General features: G+C 36.1%; 1 protein-coding gene across 1 annotated transcript; it reads right to left on the bottom strand.

Annotated features, from left to right (window-relative positions):
* Positions 1-227: 227 nt before the first annotated feature.
* Positions 228-14,044, bottom strand: LOC131534542 (overexpressed in colon carcinoma 1 protein homolog). The gene is made up of 5 exons (XM_058767488.1): positions 13,908-14,044; positions 6,280-6,304; positions 4,186-4,221; positions 4,015-4,094; positions 228-985 (listed from the first exon to the last, which is right to left on the bottom strand). Exons 1-5 carry the CDS (start codon positions 13,948-13,950, stop codon positions 981-983), a joined length of 189 nt encoding a protein of 62 aa, XP_058623471.1. The 5' UTR covers positions 13,951-14,044; the 3' UTR covers positions 228-980.
* Between the last annotated feature and the right edge of the window lie 155 nt (positions 14,045-14,199).

Here is a 14,199-nt window from a genome sequence, read left to right as displayed (position 1 = left end):
TGTTGCAAATGTTACAAATGTTGCTTTTGATGAATTTAGTGCATCCTTACTGAATTAAAGTATTAATTTCTTTCTTTTAAGAAGGAAAAAAAAAAGTGTAAAGAAGCATTTAACCTAAAAATAAAGGTTCTTTGTTGGCATTATTATTCCACAAAGAACCTTTAACATGCATGAAAAGATTCTTTTATGAAAAACTCATTTCGGTCCATCATTTATTATTAAAAATGTAGATGTAAATACACAATTTTTCCAGATGCAGACACTGACTCCATTTTTAAAATGTCATATTTTTAATGTCATATACAGAATTCACATTAGTCACTAAAAATGTTAATGGTACAATCGCAGGTCAATAACCTGAAATAGAATAAATAGAACTCTTCGTTTAGTAAATGCTTTTAATACGTTAACTGTAATAGTGAGGTGACTATCAAAGTGTATAAGAAAACTACAGTCTATATATTAATTAGTAGTCATGTCAACAGCTCTAGTCATGTTAGTGCTAAACATCTTATTTTTTCGTGCTTACATACTGTATGCAAAATACTTACATCATCCTTTTTCAGATCCTTTTTTTCTAAGAAAAACAAAACTGAAAGAATAGGTTCAGTAGAGTCAGTTATTGCAGTTATGAGACATACAGTTGATCGGATCTGATGGGTCTACAGACTCGGGAAATGCCCTGCCATGGTGACTCCGAAATACCAGGATGTCCTCCTGGCGGACTGAGAGGTCAAGGGGGTCGACGGTCACCATGGCAACAGAGTCTACATTCATAGTCACAATAATGCTCAGTGTTCCGAACAGAACCCTTCTGTACGCCAGCCGGTGTGATGTCACGGTGATGTCATTCCGAAGTGCCGACCCATTCTGGATTTGCTTCCATCCTTGAATATCGTCTGAATATCCGTTGCAAATCAGCGACTGCAGAGCTTGGGTTTTGAAGAGGCTTTAGCGTTGTCGTTTCATGTGGTCTGCTTTCAGTCTGGAGAAGAAGAAGGGAAAAAAAGCTCTTAGTTTGCATCATGAGATGAGTGAACTGACAATTAAATTTGGTTTGAGCTTCAACAGATGCCGCTAATTAGAAAACTCATGCATTAAAGTGTGCGATCTGTCTTCTCTGGAAAGCTTTAAACGAGTTATTAAAGAGAAGGTGACATGAATACACACACATGCTTTCAGCAGTCGGGACTCTTATCAAGCTCTGATCAGAGAATCAGCACGACAGGCACCTGCTGTTCACAAAAGCATTGAAAACAAACATATTCTGGCTTATTTTGTCTTAATATCTACAGACAGCATCTATAGCATCTGTTGACTGCCACAGAAAATAATGGATTCAGTTACAAATATGATAAAAGATCTGAAAGCGTTCAGTAGTTCAGCTGAAAAATGGAAACTCGTCCTAATATTCTTCCAACCTTTCATTCTTTGATGTGAGGATGAGTAAATGACACATCCCTTCAAATAACGTTACACAGAAATGGAAAATCTATTTCGAAGATAATGACTAGACAGCACTTGCTGAATTGCATAAGGTCAGTGTCACAGAATAATAGATTTAATGGAATAGTTCAACCAGTAGTTCATCAGAACAGATTTGGAGAAATGTAGCATTCCGTCACTTGTTGCTCACCAATGGATGCTCTGCAGTGAATGGGTGCCGTCGGAATGAGAGTCCGAACAGCTGATAAAAGCATCACAATAATCCACAAGTAATCCATACAACTGAAAAGCTGCATGTTCATAAGAAACAAATCCATCATCAAGGCTTTTTTAACTTTATAAACTATTACTTCCAACTAAAATACAAGTCCATAATCTATAATAGCGCTTCCACCAGTGATAAATTCCATCCCCTGTTGTCCCCTCACATCAAAATCCACCCACGTATTTATTTAAAACTTTTTTCAATTGCAAACGGTGCTTGATATGTGCATATTTCTCTCCCGATTTAGATGACAAGATGACATTTTCACTGGAGAAAGCAATATTATGGATAGAGGACTCATATTTTGGCCAGAAGCATCAGTTTAAAGCTAAAACGTCTTAATGATGGATTTGTTTCTTACAAACACGCAGCTTTTTGCTTTGATGGACTGGAGTGGTGTGGATTACTTGTGTATTATTGTGATGTTTTTATCAGCTGTTTGGACTCTCATTCTGACGGCACCCATTCACTGCAGAGGATCCATTGGTGAGCAACTGATGTAATGCTACATTTCTCCAAATCTGTTCTGATGAAGAAACAAACTCATCGACATCTTGGATGACCTGTGGGTGAATACATTTTACAACAAATTTCAGCATGTTTGGGTGAACTATTCCTTATAACGTTTATCGTTTCATCCAAATTATGTCCAAAACTGTGCAAATTACTCTTTAAGTTCTTGTTTGCATACTGAGTGATGGGTTGCATATTAGTCAGTGGTAATGGACAGTATGCCACATACTGTATGCTGTTGTTAAGTTAATAACACAGAATATCTCTCTGATTTGAGTTTATAGACGCATCGAGAGTCTGTTCTCCAGATACAGTTTTAACGTGGTTTTTAGCAGTAATGTAACGAGACGTGTGATTTGATCCAGTTCGAAGTCTCTCTGGAGCAGTGTGGTAATGTTGTGCTGTGTAATCTAAATGTAATACCACAGTCTGTTCCTCTCGCATTCTGCTTCTTCATACACAGGGTTATTATGGGTAATCAGTCCAGCCATTACAGCCCTTCATCACGACTGTGTTGTCGTGAGGTCTTTCATCATACTTTTTTTAAAAACATGCATTATAACCTTAAAGGTAATTTACATACATTAGTATTTTATATCCTGTTGTCTGTTAATGTATACAGCTACAGAATGTCTCTTCAGTTTAAATTACTGTTTAAATTGCAGTCTATTCATCAGACGAATGCTTCAGAAGTCTGGAAATATAAAGCATGGACTGTTTTCATATGGTAGGCTATTTTTTTTAGAGATTGGTCACGACGGTTGTGTAGTTGGCTAGTCCAACAATCAACAAGTCACTTAGTGAGGGTGATTCATCTCAACCAGGGACTGAGACTTACAATTATTAAAGTTAATTATTAAAATAACCTAAAATGCTTTAAAATGTGTACAATTAGAATGTACATATAAAAACATGAAATAATATTTTTATTCAAGAAAAAACACAAAGTTATGTTATATATTAATATGCTTTCAATTATATATTGTTTTATTAAATTATATATGTATTGATATAATTTATTGAATAGTGTAATTTAATTTAATTTTTATTTATTAGTTTTGGTTTATTTTAGTTATTTTAGTGCAAAAAAACTATATAATAATAAAATTACACACACACACACACACACTAAATTGCATATATTTATTAAAGAACACACTTTTAAAAGTTAAAATATATTATTTAATTTAATTATATATATATATATATATATATATATATATATATATACACACACACACACACACATACATACATACCTACATGTACATACTTTTTGAAAGTTAAAATATATTATTTAATTAAATTTTATATATATATATATATATATATATATATACATACATGCATACCTACATGTACATATAATTCAAATGTTTAAATATATAAATTAAAGAACAAACTTTTTAAAAGTTACATAAAATAAGAATGCACAACTTGTACACTGAAATATTTCTTTTTTAATATATTTTTTAAATGTGTATATAATACATTTGTGTATAAAACTGCACATTCATTGAAGAATACACAAATGTCTTGAATCACCAAATGAATTGTGGTTAATTTTTGTATATAAAGCAGCTGGAAAACAAGCAGCTTTGCCATAATTACAACAGAAGCATATGTTTGGTCCGGTCACTTAATCAGGAAGAATACTTTGCTTTTTTATATGAAACTTATGACTGTTAGATTTGACCTAGACAAAAAAGCAAAGCGAAATATTCTGTTGTTACTGTTCTTCTGCTTTTAACAATCTCAAAACTCTGTCTTTCTTCGAATGTGCTCCTCACCTTTACGTGTGGATTTTGATTGGCTGGCAGCTACTGTGGTCAGATCAGCAGGAAGGCCCACATACACTCCTCCATAGTTCCTGCAGAGCACACAGTTACACATTCATTATTACTGCCCCGTTTCAGTCTCGTATTGATGTTTTCATTACAAGCAGAGGTCTTGCATCTAACCTTCGTTTCTCATCATCTGGTGAAGGTTCTTCTGTCCTGCATCAAGAGAATAAAGACGAAGACGTGGAATACATCTTGTGATATTCTGACACATCTGTCAGACATCAATTCATACAATCTTGTCTACTTTTATGTTCTGTACACTGTAAAAAGTGATAAGTTGACTTAACTTAAAAAAATTGAGGAAGCCCGTTGCCTTAAATTTTTTAAGTAAATGATAATTTAAAAAAATAAGTTAATTGAATTGTCAAGTTCACTTAACTTTTTTTAAAAATTATTATGCACTCTATTTTTCACTTTTTACAGTGTACTTTGTCAGTGTCCTCTCTCCTCAAAAAGATAACTCTACATTTGATGTGAATCGGTCAAATATGACTGATTCGCATCAAAACACTTCATACCACATTCAGAAGCAGTTTTAATCTGAGAAAGAGCCTGCTGATGAACCCTACACTGTAAAAAAAAAAAAGAAAGTTGAGCCAACTTAAAATTTTAAGGCAACCAGCTTCAGCAGATTTTTGAGTTTGCTCAACTTATTATTTTTTTTTTTACAGTGTATAGAACAGAGGTATATTTGATTTAATGGTGTAGAAGTACAGCTTGTTTCAGTTTATAATGTTCACATTTAATGCATTTTAATGCTGTTTGCATCAAAATGCCATTTCTGATTTCGCAGCTGAGATTTTGAATGAGATTTTAACCTGGAATCCACTCTAAAACTAAAATAGTCTTTTTTTTAAATATATATATATATATATTTTCATATAAAAAATTGTATATTTATTACAATCTATTAAAATTCAAAATTATATACATTGTTTTCTTGACCGAGAATACACTCTAAAGCTGAAATAATTTTATTATTGTAGTTATTTTATATATAAAAATGTTATTAATAAATATATATTTTTCTTTTCTTTTTATAATTTGTATGATTTTTATTATAATTTTTATAATGATAAAATAAATAATTTTATATAGTAATTTATGCATTTAATTATATAATTATTTATTTTATATATTAAAAACTTAAATATACTATTGAATTTCAGTTCATATTTAATTTTCACATTCAGCGTTTTTGTCCACTGGAAACACTTATCTTTCCTTATAATTTCCTATGTTTTGTTGGCTAAATGATTAAAACAACAGTATAACTATAACTAAATGATCAAGCTGTATTTCTATCCATCACAGATTCATTTTCATTTGCATCACAAATGCAATTTCTGATTTCACAGTTGAGATTTTAACCTGGAATTTTTATTATCTATTAAAATTACAAATTCTATTAATAAATATATGTATTTTTTCTTCTGTAAAATATAAAAATCCATTTGACTTTTTTATAATAATTAATTTCATATAGTATATTTAAAAATGTAATTTAATTTTCACATTCACTGTTTTTGTCCACTGAAAACACATCTTTCCTTAAATGTTTTGTTGGTTGAACATTAAAACAACAGTACAATTGATCAAGCTGTATTCATTTTCACTTGCATAAACTATGCCATTCCCGATTTCGCAGTGGAAATTTGGAATGGGATTTCAACTTCCAGAATGTGCTTTAAAGCTGAATGTTTACCACGACTTGATTCGAGAGTGGAAAATCATTAAATATTTGACACGGCGAGCATTTATTCAGCTCCTCTGTATCTTTTTATAGACACTAAATGATAAAGCACGTCAAACAGAAGTCACACACTGATGTCATAACACACTCGGGCGTTTTTCCACTAATGGGACGGATGCTGTCTGGTGTCTTTGACAGTAAACTGCGAGGTGTCAGGAGTGGCGGGGAATGTGTAATGATTGCTGATTGGTTAGCATGTGTTTGGACCCTCAGGGGCCCATGTGCGCCACAAAAGCTGCTGAACGGTTAGCTGGAACAGGCCGATTGATTCTCCCCCAGGATTCAGTCTGCGTGTGTATTTTGGTGCATTTATGCAGTGTTGAGCTGTTGTCAGTTGTAATGAATTGGGTGCTGTATGCTATTATTAATTTCTCTCGGGTCAGTGGGGGACAGTAGCGGTCGCGACATTCATTCTGTGGCTCAGATTCATGAATATGGTATGTTTGGATATTACTCACAAATCCTTGGCAGCTTCTGCTGGACCTGTGAAAAACAGAAAAGAACATTTTATTATTTATTTAAATAATGTAATTATTTATTTATTTAAGAACATTATTAATAATTTTAAGTATTTGTGTGTAAAATCAATATTAATACTATTAGTCCGGAACCCATTTTATTTGGTGTATTTAAAAGTAAAACAGAAAATTCAATGTTTTTAATGTTTTTGTTTTAATTAATATAATTTTTTCTTAATATAATTTTAATATATAAAATTTTAAAATTGTTTGGATAAATAAATTTATTGTAAGAAATTAATAAATATATTTTTAATATAATAAAATATATTAATATTCCATTTATTATTCTAATAATTATTATCATGTGTGTATATTTTATATTTATAATGATAATGATAATAATTATTAGAATAAATTGAATATTAATAATTCTAATAATTATTATCATATATATATATATATATATATATATATATGTATAATAATAATTATTTTATGTATATATTTTTAAATGAAACATTATACTGATAAATATATATAAAAACATTTTACTTTTTACTAATAAACTATAGAATAAATAATTTTCTATACCACTTCACACAATTATATAGTAATGAATATATTTATTATTCTATATTGAAAACTTGAATATACCAATAATCATATATAAACAATTTAAACCTTTATTATTTAAAGGATTATGCAGAATTTCATCCTCAGATGAGAGGCCAGCCTCTCTCTGTGTCTGTCTGTCTCTGTGTGTGTGTGTGTGTGTGTGTGTGTTCTCATTAAACTGGAGGGCTGTTGAAGGTCTCTTCACCTTCAGCTTCTCTTCAGTGTTACGTACTGCACTAATCACACAAGCCCTGCTGTCAATCAGCGGTGGACATCATTAACAATCATTAACAGCTGAACATCACACAGATGATGCTTAATTGTCTGGTGTCCAATAGTGAACGGATCTTTAAAAGCCATTTTTGACAATTTTACATCCAAACCACTGTGAAAACATGCAGTATTTCTATGCGCCTGTCCTCTTGTTTATTTTTATTTGTCGGACAACGAGATTTATATATTTATATGTATATGTGTATTTAAATTTTAAAAATCTTTAAAGTATTATATTTAAATAATATTCAAAATATATGCACATACGTACACAGTATATATGGTACATTATTTTAATAATACAATATATATAATCTAAAAATGTATATTTTTATATTTAAATATATTTAAATATATTAAATATATTTAAATATATAAAATTATATTCTATTTAAAAATGTAACATTTAGTTTTCTTTTTTAGTTTAATAATACTATAATAATTAAACATTTAAAAATGTAAAACTTATATAAAGACGTTTTTAGTGCAAGAAACCTTGAGTTACTGCAAAATTGTAGAATTTGGCCTCTTCAGAGTCTCTTCAGACTTGTTTCTCAAACTTGCCAAACCGGTTCAAAAGCAGATCACAGTATGGCCAGACAATGCTACCTCAGCACTGCAGGACTGCTTCCAGGACACAGACTGGAACATGTTTAAAGAGGCGGCCACCTACAACAACCACACAGACCTGCAGGAGTACACTGAAACTCTGACTGCTTACATCAAAAAGTGCACTGATGATGTGACAGTCACCAAGACCATCACCACACGTGCCAACCAGAAGCCATGGATGACAGCAGAGGTTCGCGGGCTGCTAAAGACCAGAGATGAAGCTTTCAGATCAGGAGATAAAGCAGCCCTCAAAACAGCAAGAGCCAATCTGTCCCGCAGCATCAAAAATGCAAAACGGTCATATGCTCAAAAAATCAACAATCACTTCACAGACAGCAGAGACACACGGAGCCTGTGGCAAGCCATTCAGACCATCACAGACTACAAGCCCCCGCCACAGGCCTGTGATGATGACACATCCCTCCCAGATACACTCAACCACTTTTATTCACGGTTTGAAATGCAGAATGACACACCTGCACAAAAACTGCCCACACCTCCCAAAGAACAGGCGCTCTGTCTGTCTCCAGCCGACATAAGGAAGACCCTATCTAGGATCAACCCACGCAAGGCTGCGGGTCCCGACAACATACCTGGCCGTGTACTGAAAGACTGTGCTGCACAGCTGACAGATGTCCTAACAGATATCTTCAACACCTCGCTGAGCCAGGCAGTCGTCCCCACATGTCTCAAATCCACAACAATCATACCGGTACCAAAGAAATCACCTGTGTCCTGTCTAAACGACTACCGTCCCATAGCACTGACTCCAATCATGATGAAGTGCTTTGAGAGGTTAGTCATGCACAACATCAAAACCAGCCTCCCCAACACACTCGACCCGCTCCAGTTTGCATACCATCCAAACCGCTCTACAGACGATGCAATCTCCTCCACCCTCCACCTGGCTCTTACCCACCTAGAAAACAAAGACTCTTATGTTAGAATGCTGTTCATTGACTTCAGCTCAGCATTCAACACAATAATCCCACAACAGCTCATAAATAAACTAAACCTGCTGGGCCTTAACAATTCCCTCTGTAATTGGATCCTGGACTTTCTAACCGGAAGACCTCAGTCAGTCCGTGTCGGCCACAACACCTCGAGCACTACCACACTGAGCACAGGTGCCCCACAAGGCTGTGTGCTCAGCCCGCTGCTCTTCACGCTGCTGACCCACGACTGCACTGCCAAGTCCAGCTCCAACCACATCATCAAGTTCGCTGATGACACAACAGTGGTAGGTCTCATCAGCAACAATGATGAAACGCACTACAGAGAGGAAGTGGCACAGCTGGCTGAATGGTGTGGCACTAACAGCCTGTCCCTCAATGTAAGACAAAAGAGGTTGTGATGGACTTCAGAAGGAACTCTGGTGATCACCCCCCACTGACCATCGACAGCTCGCCTGTGGAGAGAGTCAGCAGCACTAAATTCCTGGGGGTGCACATCACAGAGGATCTCACCTGGACCATCAACACCATGTCACTCTCCAAGAAGGCACAATAGCACCTACACTTTCTCCGCCGGCTGAAAAGAGCAAGTCTCCCTCCACCCATCCTCACCACTTTCTACAGGGGCACCATTGAGAGTGTGCTGACCAGCTGCATCACTGTCTGGTACGGGAACTGTACTGCAGCAGACCACAAGACCCTCCAGCGGACTGTGAACACAGCTGCAAGGATCATCGGTGCCCCTCTCCCCTCCATCCTGGACATTTTCCTCACACGATGCTCCAGCAAAGCCAATAGTATCGTGAAGGACTCCACACACCCTTCCCACAGTCTCTTCCAGCTCCTACCATCAGGAAGATGGTACCGGAGCATCAGAGCCCGCTCTGCCAGACTGCTCAACAGCTTTTTCCCCCAGGCTGTGAGAGCCCTGAACTCAAATCACCCCGCCCCTCTCTGAAACCCCATACAAACCCCTCCTGAAACACGGACCCCCCAGAATTCAAATATCCGGGGACTGTCGCTAAAGGTTAATGCTCTATCGTGTTGGAAATATGCCCTACACCAAATACAGCCCTAAACCTACCCGATAGTGTTAACAAATGCAAAACTGATATAAAACCGTATTAACTGATGCAACTGTGCTATTTGAACATCCTTTTACACAGATTTTAACTACTTTGTCAAACTGTAGTTACACGGGATTCGAACCGGTGCTTCTCATCTGCTAAGTCCATCCCCGTACTCCGTGAGCTAAAGAACAAACTTATCATCTATGAAAACCCATAGATATGAAGCAGGATGTGTGCAATGCTAATGTTCAAAAGCATCAGTTTTCAAATCTCCCAGCATATTAATATTGTTTTGAAGTCATAGCATGATATTCTTCAAGTGATTGTGCGAAAATGACGCTTTATTAATCGCAACTCTGTAAATTTGTGTGAAAGTGTTCATTTATTTTGGAAACTGCAGTGATATGGACTTATTGGTACGTATTTCATGTCACGCTAAAAAGTGCACCCAGGTACGTAAATGCCATGAGACCAGGTAGCTATGCGCACTAGTCACTTTTCACACACACACTGCTGTGTGTATACAATCCCACAAAAGACTTAAGGACAGGTAATGTAATGTATAGGTAAACATTTTTATATATAGTATATTTATAGTCAAAATCTATCAGTAGGATAGTTGTGTATAGGTTTATACTGTTTTATTCCATTGTTGTATGCCTGTATTTATGTAGCACTGTGGTCCTGTGATGCACAACATTTCGTTCCACTGTATGTCCCCACATGTAGCGGAATGACAATAAAGCTTAACTTGACTTGACTTGTTTAGTGAATCAAATTCGGTTCTATGACTATATTGATTTTAGGGGTCACAAGAGTGATGTTTCCAGTAGTTTTATTCAGTCAGTGGTTCAGTTCTTTGATTACAAACGTTCATTTGTGCAGTGACTCCTAATTCACCCATTAAGATGTAAACCCGAGCAGTGACTCTCAATGAGATCTTGCTTTTCCCTCACACAGTCTTTATTAGAGTCTCAATGCCTAGAGCCATTGCTTTGACTTATTTAAGTGTGTTTAGACTCTTTGTTTTGGAGGATTCAGTCATTATACAAAATGTCTATCTATGTTGGACTAACGCTGAAAACCTTTTCACTGAAGACATTTCTCTGAGTGTTTTTTTTGTCCTCAAGAAACCGAGCTAAAAAAACCAGGTCAGTTTTATCGGGTCAAGAAACCAGGCAACCTTCCATCTTGACATGTTACTCCTCAGAGGCAGGACACAGTCTTGTCTTGTTCGTGACGGTCCATGAAAGAAAGATCACAAATGAGATTTCTTCAATCTCTCAAGTTGCTTCTCACTCTTAAAAATATGGTCCCAAACAGAGGTTCTAAAGAACCTTTTTCCTTTTTTGGTTCCACACTCTTAAAAATAAAGATTCCAAAAGTGGGTTTTTGCAGTTTTAAGAACTCGTCTTTAAATAACAGTTCTTAAAAGAACCATTTTTTCTTAGAATATTTTAAAAATCTAAATAATTTTTTGTGGAATGGAAAGATTCCATGGATATCAAAAGTTCTTCATGGAAGCTTAGATGCTAATAAAGAAGCAGCCCTAGAAAGAACCTTGTTGTCAGTCCTGTCTTGTGTGTTTCCCACCCTCTTGTGTCCTTATATGGTTATTTTCCTGTCCTTGTTAAGTTGATTATGATTTCGTTCAGCTGTGTGTGTGTAATTATCCTGTGTATTTAGTTCCTGTCTGTTGAGTTCCTTTTTGTCTGGTCTACTCGTTACGGTTCCTCTGTGTCCCAGCCTTGCCTTGCTCTGTTTGAGATTGGATTAAAGCCTGTTTATTTGAAGTTTATTCTACGTCACCGTGCTTCTTGTTCATCCCTGCTGTGTGCACTGTGACACTTGTGGTAATGAGATGCAGTTAGTTTTTTGATTAACTCTCCTGTTTCTCCTGAGAAAAAAAATCCAAGAACAAAATCTGCATTCAAAAGATCTCAGTATGAACTCAAACATCTTCCAAATGTGAATGCTTTATCCAAACCCATTTTATAGACTCATTTGTGACTGTTCCTATGTTGGGGGAACCATAACAAAGTTGACGATTTCCAAAAAAGTCTCTTGAGCTCTAGAAGAATGTCGTCTGAGCGATAATTTCTTTTTAAGGCTCAAAGATGTTTCTCCTAAGAAAATAAAAAAACAAAGTCTGCACTCAAAAGATCTCAATATGAAATTAAATGTTTTTTCAAGAGTAAATTATTAATCAACATTAATTTTATAGACTTATTTATGACTGTTTCTATGTTTAATGTTGGGGGAACCATTGATGTTTACTGAGCTCTAGATAAAATTTCCTTTTGAGACTTCAATCTCTCTCTGTTTAGGATTTTCTCAGATGTTTCTCCTAAGAAAAATCCCTGAAACCAAACTCTGCATTCAGAAGATCTCAATATAAGCTCAAACATGTCTCATCATATTCTTCCAAGAGCAAATGCTTTATCCAAACTAATTTCTGTGTTAGGAGAACTAAGATCTCCAGCAAGTCCCCTGAGCTCTAGAAGAGCAATGTCTGAGCAATAATACTTTCTTTTTAAGATTAGGAGCTTCTCAGATGTTTCTCCTGAAAAAAAAAAAAAAATCCAAGAAACCAAAGTCTGGATTCAAAAGATCTCAAAATATGAACTCACATCAATTTTTTTTTCTAAAAGCAAATGATCAACATTCAGTTTATAGACTCGTTTATGACTGTTTCTATCTTTTACACTAGGGGAACCATAACAAAGTTGACGACTCCTGAGCTCGTCTAAGCAATTTAATTTCCTTTCATTATAGACTCCTTTACGGCTATTTCTATTTCTGTTTCTTTTTCAGCAAATCTCCTGAGCTCTGGAAGAGCATCGTCTAAGCAATAAATTCCCTTTTGTGGCTCCAGTCTCTTTCTTTAGGAGTTTAGTGATGGTTGTCGCCACTTTGACGCCTCACTTGTCAATCATTCATCATTTTCTCTCTCAGGACACTCAAGGCTAATTCTATTTTTAACCGAAGTTCATTTTCTTTGGCTCTTTTCTTGTACCCAGTCTGCATTTCAATGAGATTACCCATGAAGCGTTCTAAAATGAAATGCGCTTTTTAAAATTCTCTGCACATTTTAAATTCATTCGCTGGCTTCTTCAGAGGTGACGGCTGAATCATCTCCAGCTGTTCTCGCATCCCATTTTCTACGTCCAGACTTGTGAAGGTAACATTCATTGCTCAAATATTGCTCTTCCATATAGCTCAGGACACATAATGGTGATCTCAGGTATGTCTCAGTTAAGTATATTGTTTCTTCTGAAATGGAGAAATAAAAAACTGTCAATCAACTGACAATATTCCAAAGCAGGGTTTTCACAGCAAAGAAGCATTTTGGGTTCCTCAAAGAACCTTTCAGTGAAGATTTCTTAAAAGAACCATATTTTTATTAGTGTATAGAACATTATAGTCATCTAAAAAAAACCTTTTCCACTATAAAGAACCCTTTGTGGAATGGAAAGGTTCCAAAGACTTTATAAGTTCTTTCATGGAACCACAGATTCCAAAAAAGAACCTTGATTCTTTTAAAATGTACAGTAAGAGTACAAAGCTGTAACATGAAGAGAAACACTTGACTTTTGGTTCAAACTTGGTCCAATCCGAGCACCCTTTTCTTAACCTCTAGTGAAGACAATATGAGATTATCTGAGTCTTCTTCTCTTCAGAAGCAAAAGTGCCTGTCACGCCGTCTGGAAGAAACAATTTAGATGCTAAATTTGTGATTTTATCTTTCCATCGCGCTCACACACGCTCTCTTCATTAAGTCTATAAGCACAGATCTGACCTGAATACATATTAGACGTCGTGAGGGACGGAATCTCCATGACTGATGTATTAAGCGTCAGATCCTTCACCTGTGTCTGACTAACGCCACATTCCTCCACATCCGTCCGCCGCAGAGCTTCTGCTCATAACCCGCGGACACGAGGTCGACTGCGGCTACGGGACTTATTCAAGCTGCTACACGCGCTCATTCAAGTGTTTAAGGACAAACGGCGCGCTAAATCAAACCTCGGACAGCGCGAATCCACAAGCGGACACGTCCATTGATAAAAGCAGTGCGCGTAAGTGGCTTAAACACGCTCACCTCCTGCTGTCGTGCTGGTGGCGGAGGAATTCCCACATCCCATTTTGGCATGAACGCCTGCTTTAGAGGAGAAGGACGAGTGAGTGAAGGACGGCTCTGATGTGATGCATGAGCTCCCTCAAGCGCAGCCTCGATAAGTCTCGAGAGAGAGAGAGAGAGAGAGAGAGATGCTCGAGCCTCACGTGATTCGCTCTCTCCTCCACCCTGACAGGGTTGCCGTGGAAACAGAGGGGGGGGAGAAGCTTTCGGTTTTACATGGGAAATAACTGAGTTTGCAGGAACTACTGACAGG

This window comes from Onychostoma macrolepis, chromosome 25, assembly GCF_012432095.1.
Source record: "Onychostoma macrolepis isolate SWU-2019 chromosome 25, ASM1243209v1, whole genome shotgun sequence".
In the NCBI taxonomy this organism is placed as follows: Eukaryota; Metazoa; Chordata; class Actinopteri; order Cypriniformes; family Cyprinidae; genus Onychostoma; species Onychostoma macrolepis.
Note: the sequence above shows the minus strand (reverse complement) of the source record. Positions and strands in the feature narration are given on the sequence as shown.

Bases quoted from the DNA above. Each gene is read 5' to 3' on its own strand.
- LOC131534542 (XM_058767488.1), bottom strand. From the start codon at position 13,950: ATGGGATGTGGGAATTCCTCCGCCACCAGCACGACAGCAGGAG. The intron at 4,222-6,279 runs GTGAGTAATATC...CTCTTGATGCAG, and splicing joins GCAGAAGCTGCCAAGGATTT to GACAGAAGAACCTTCACCAG. The intron at 4,095-4,185 runs GTTAGATGCAAG...TGTGCTCTGCAG, and splicing joins CCAGATGATGAGAAACGAAG to GAACTATGGAGGAGTGTATG.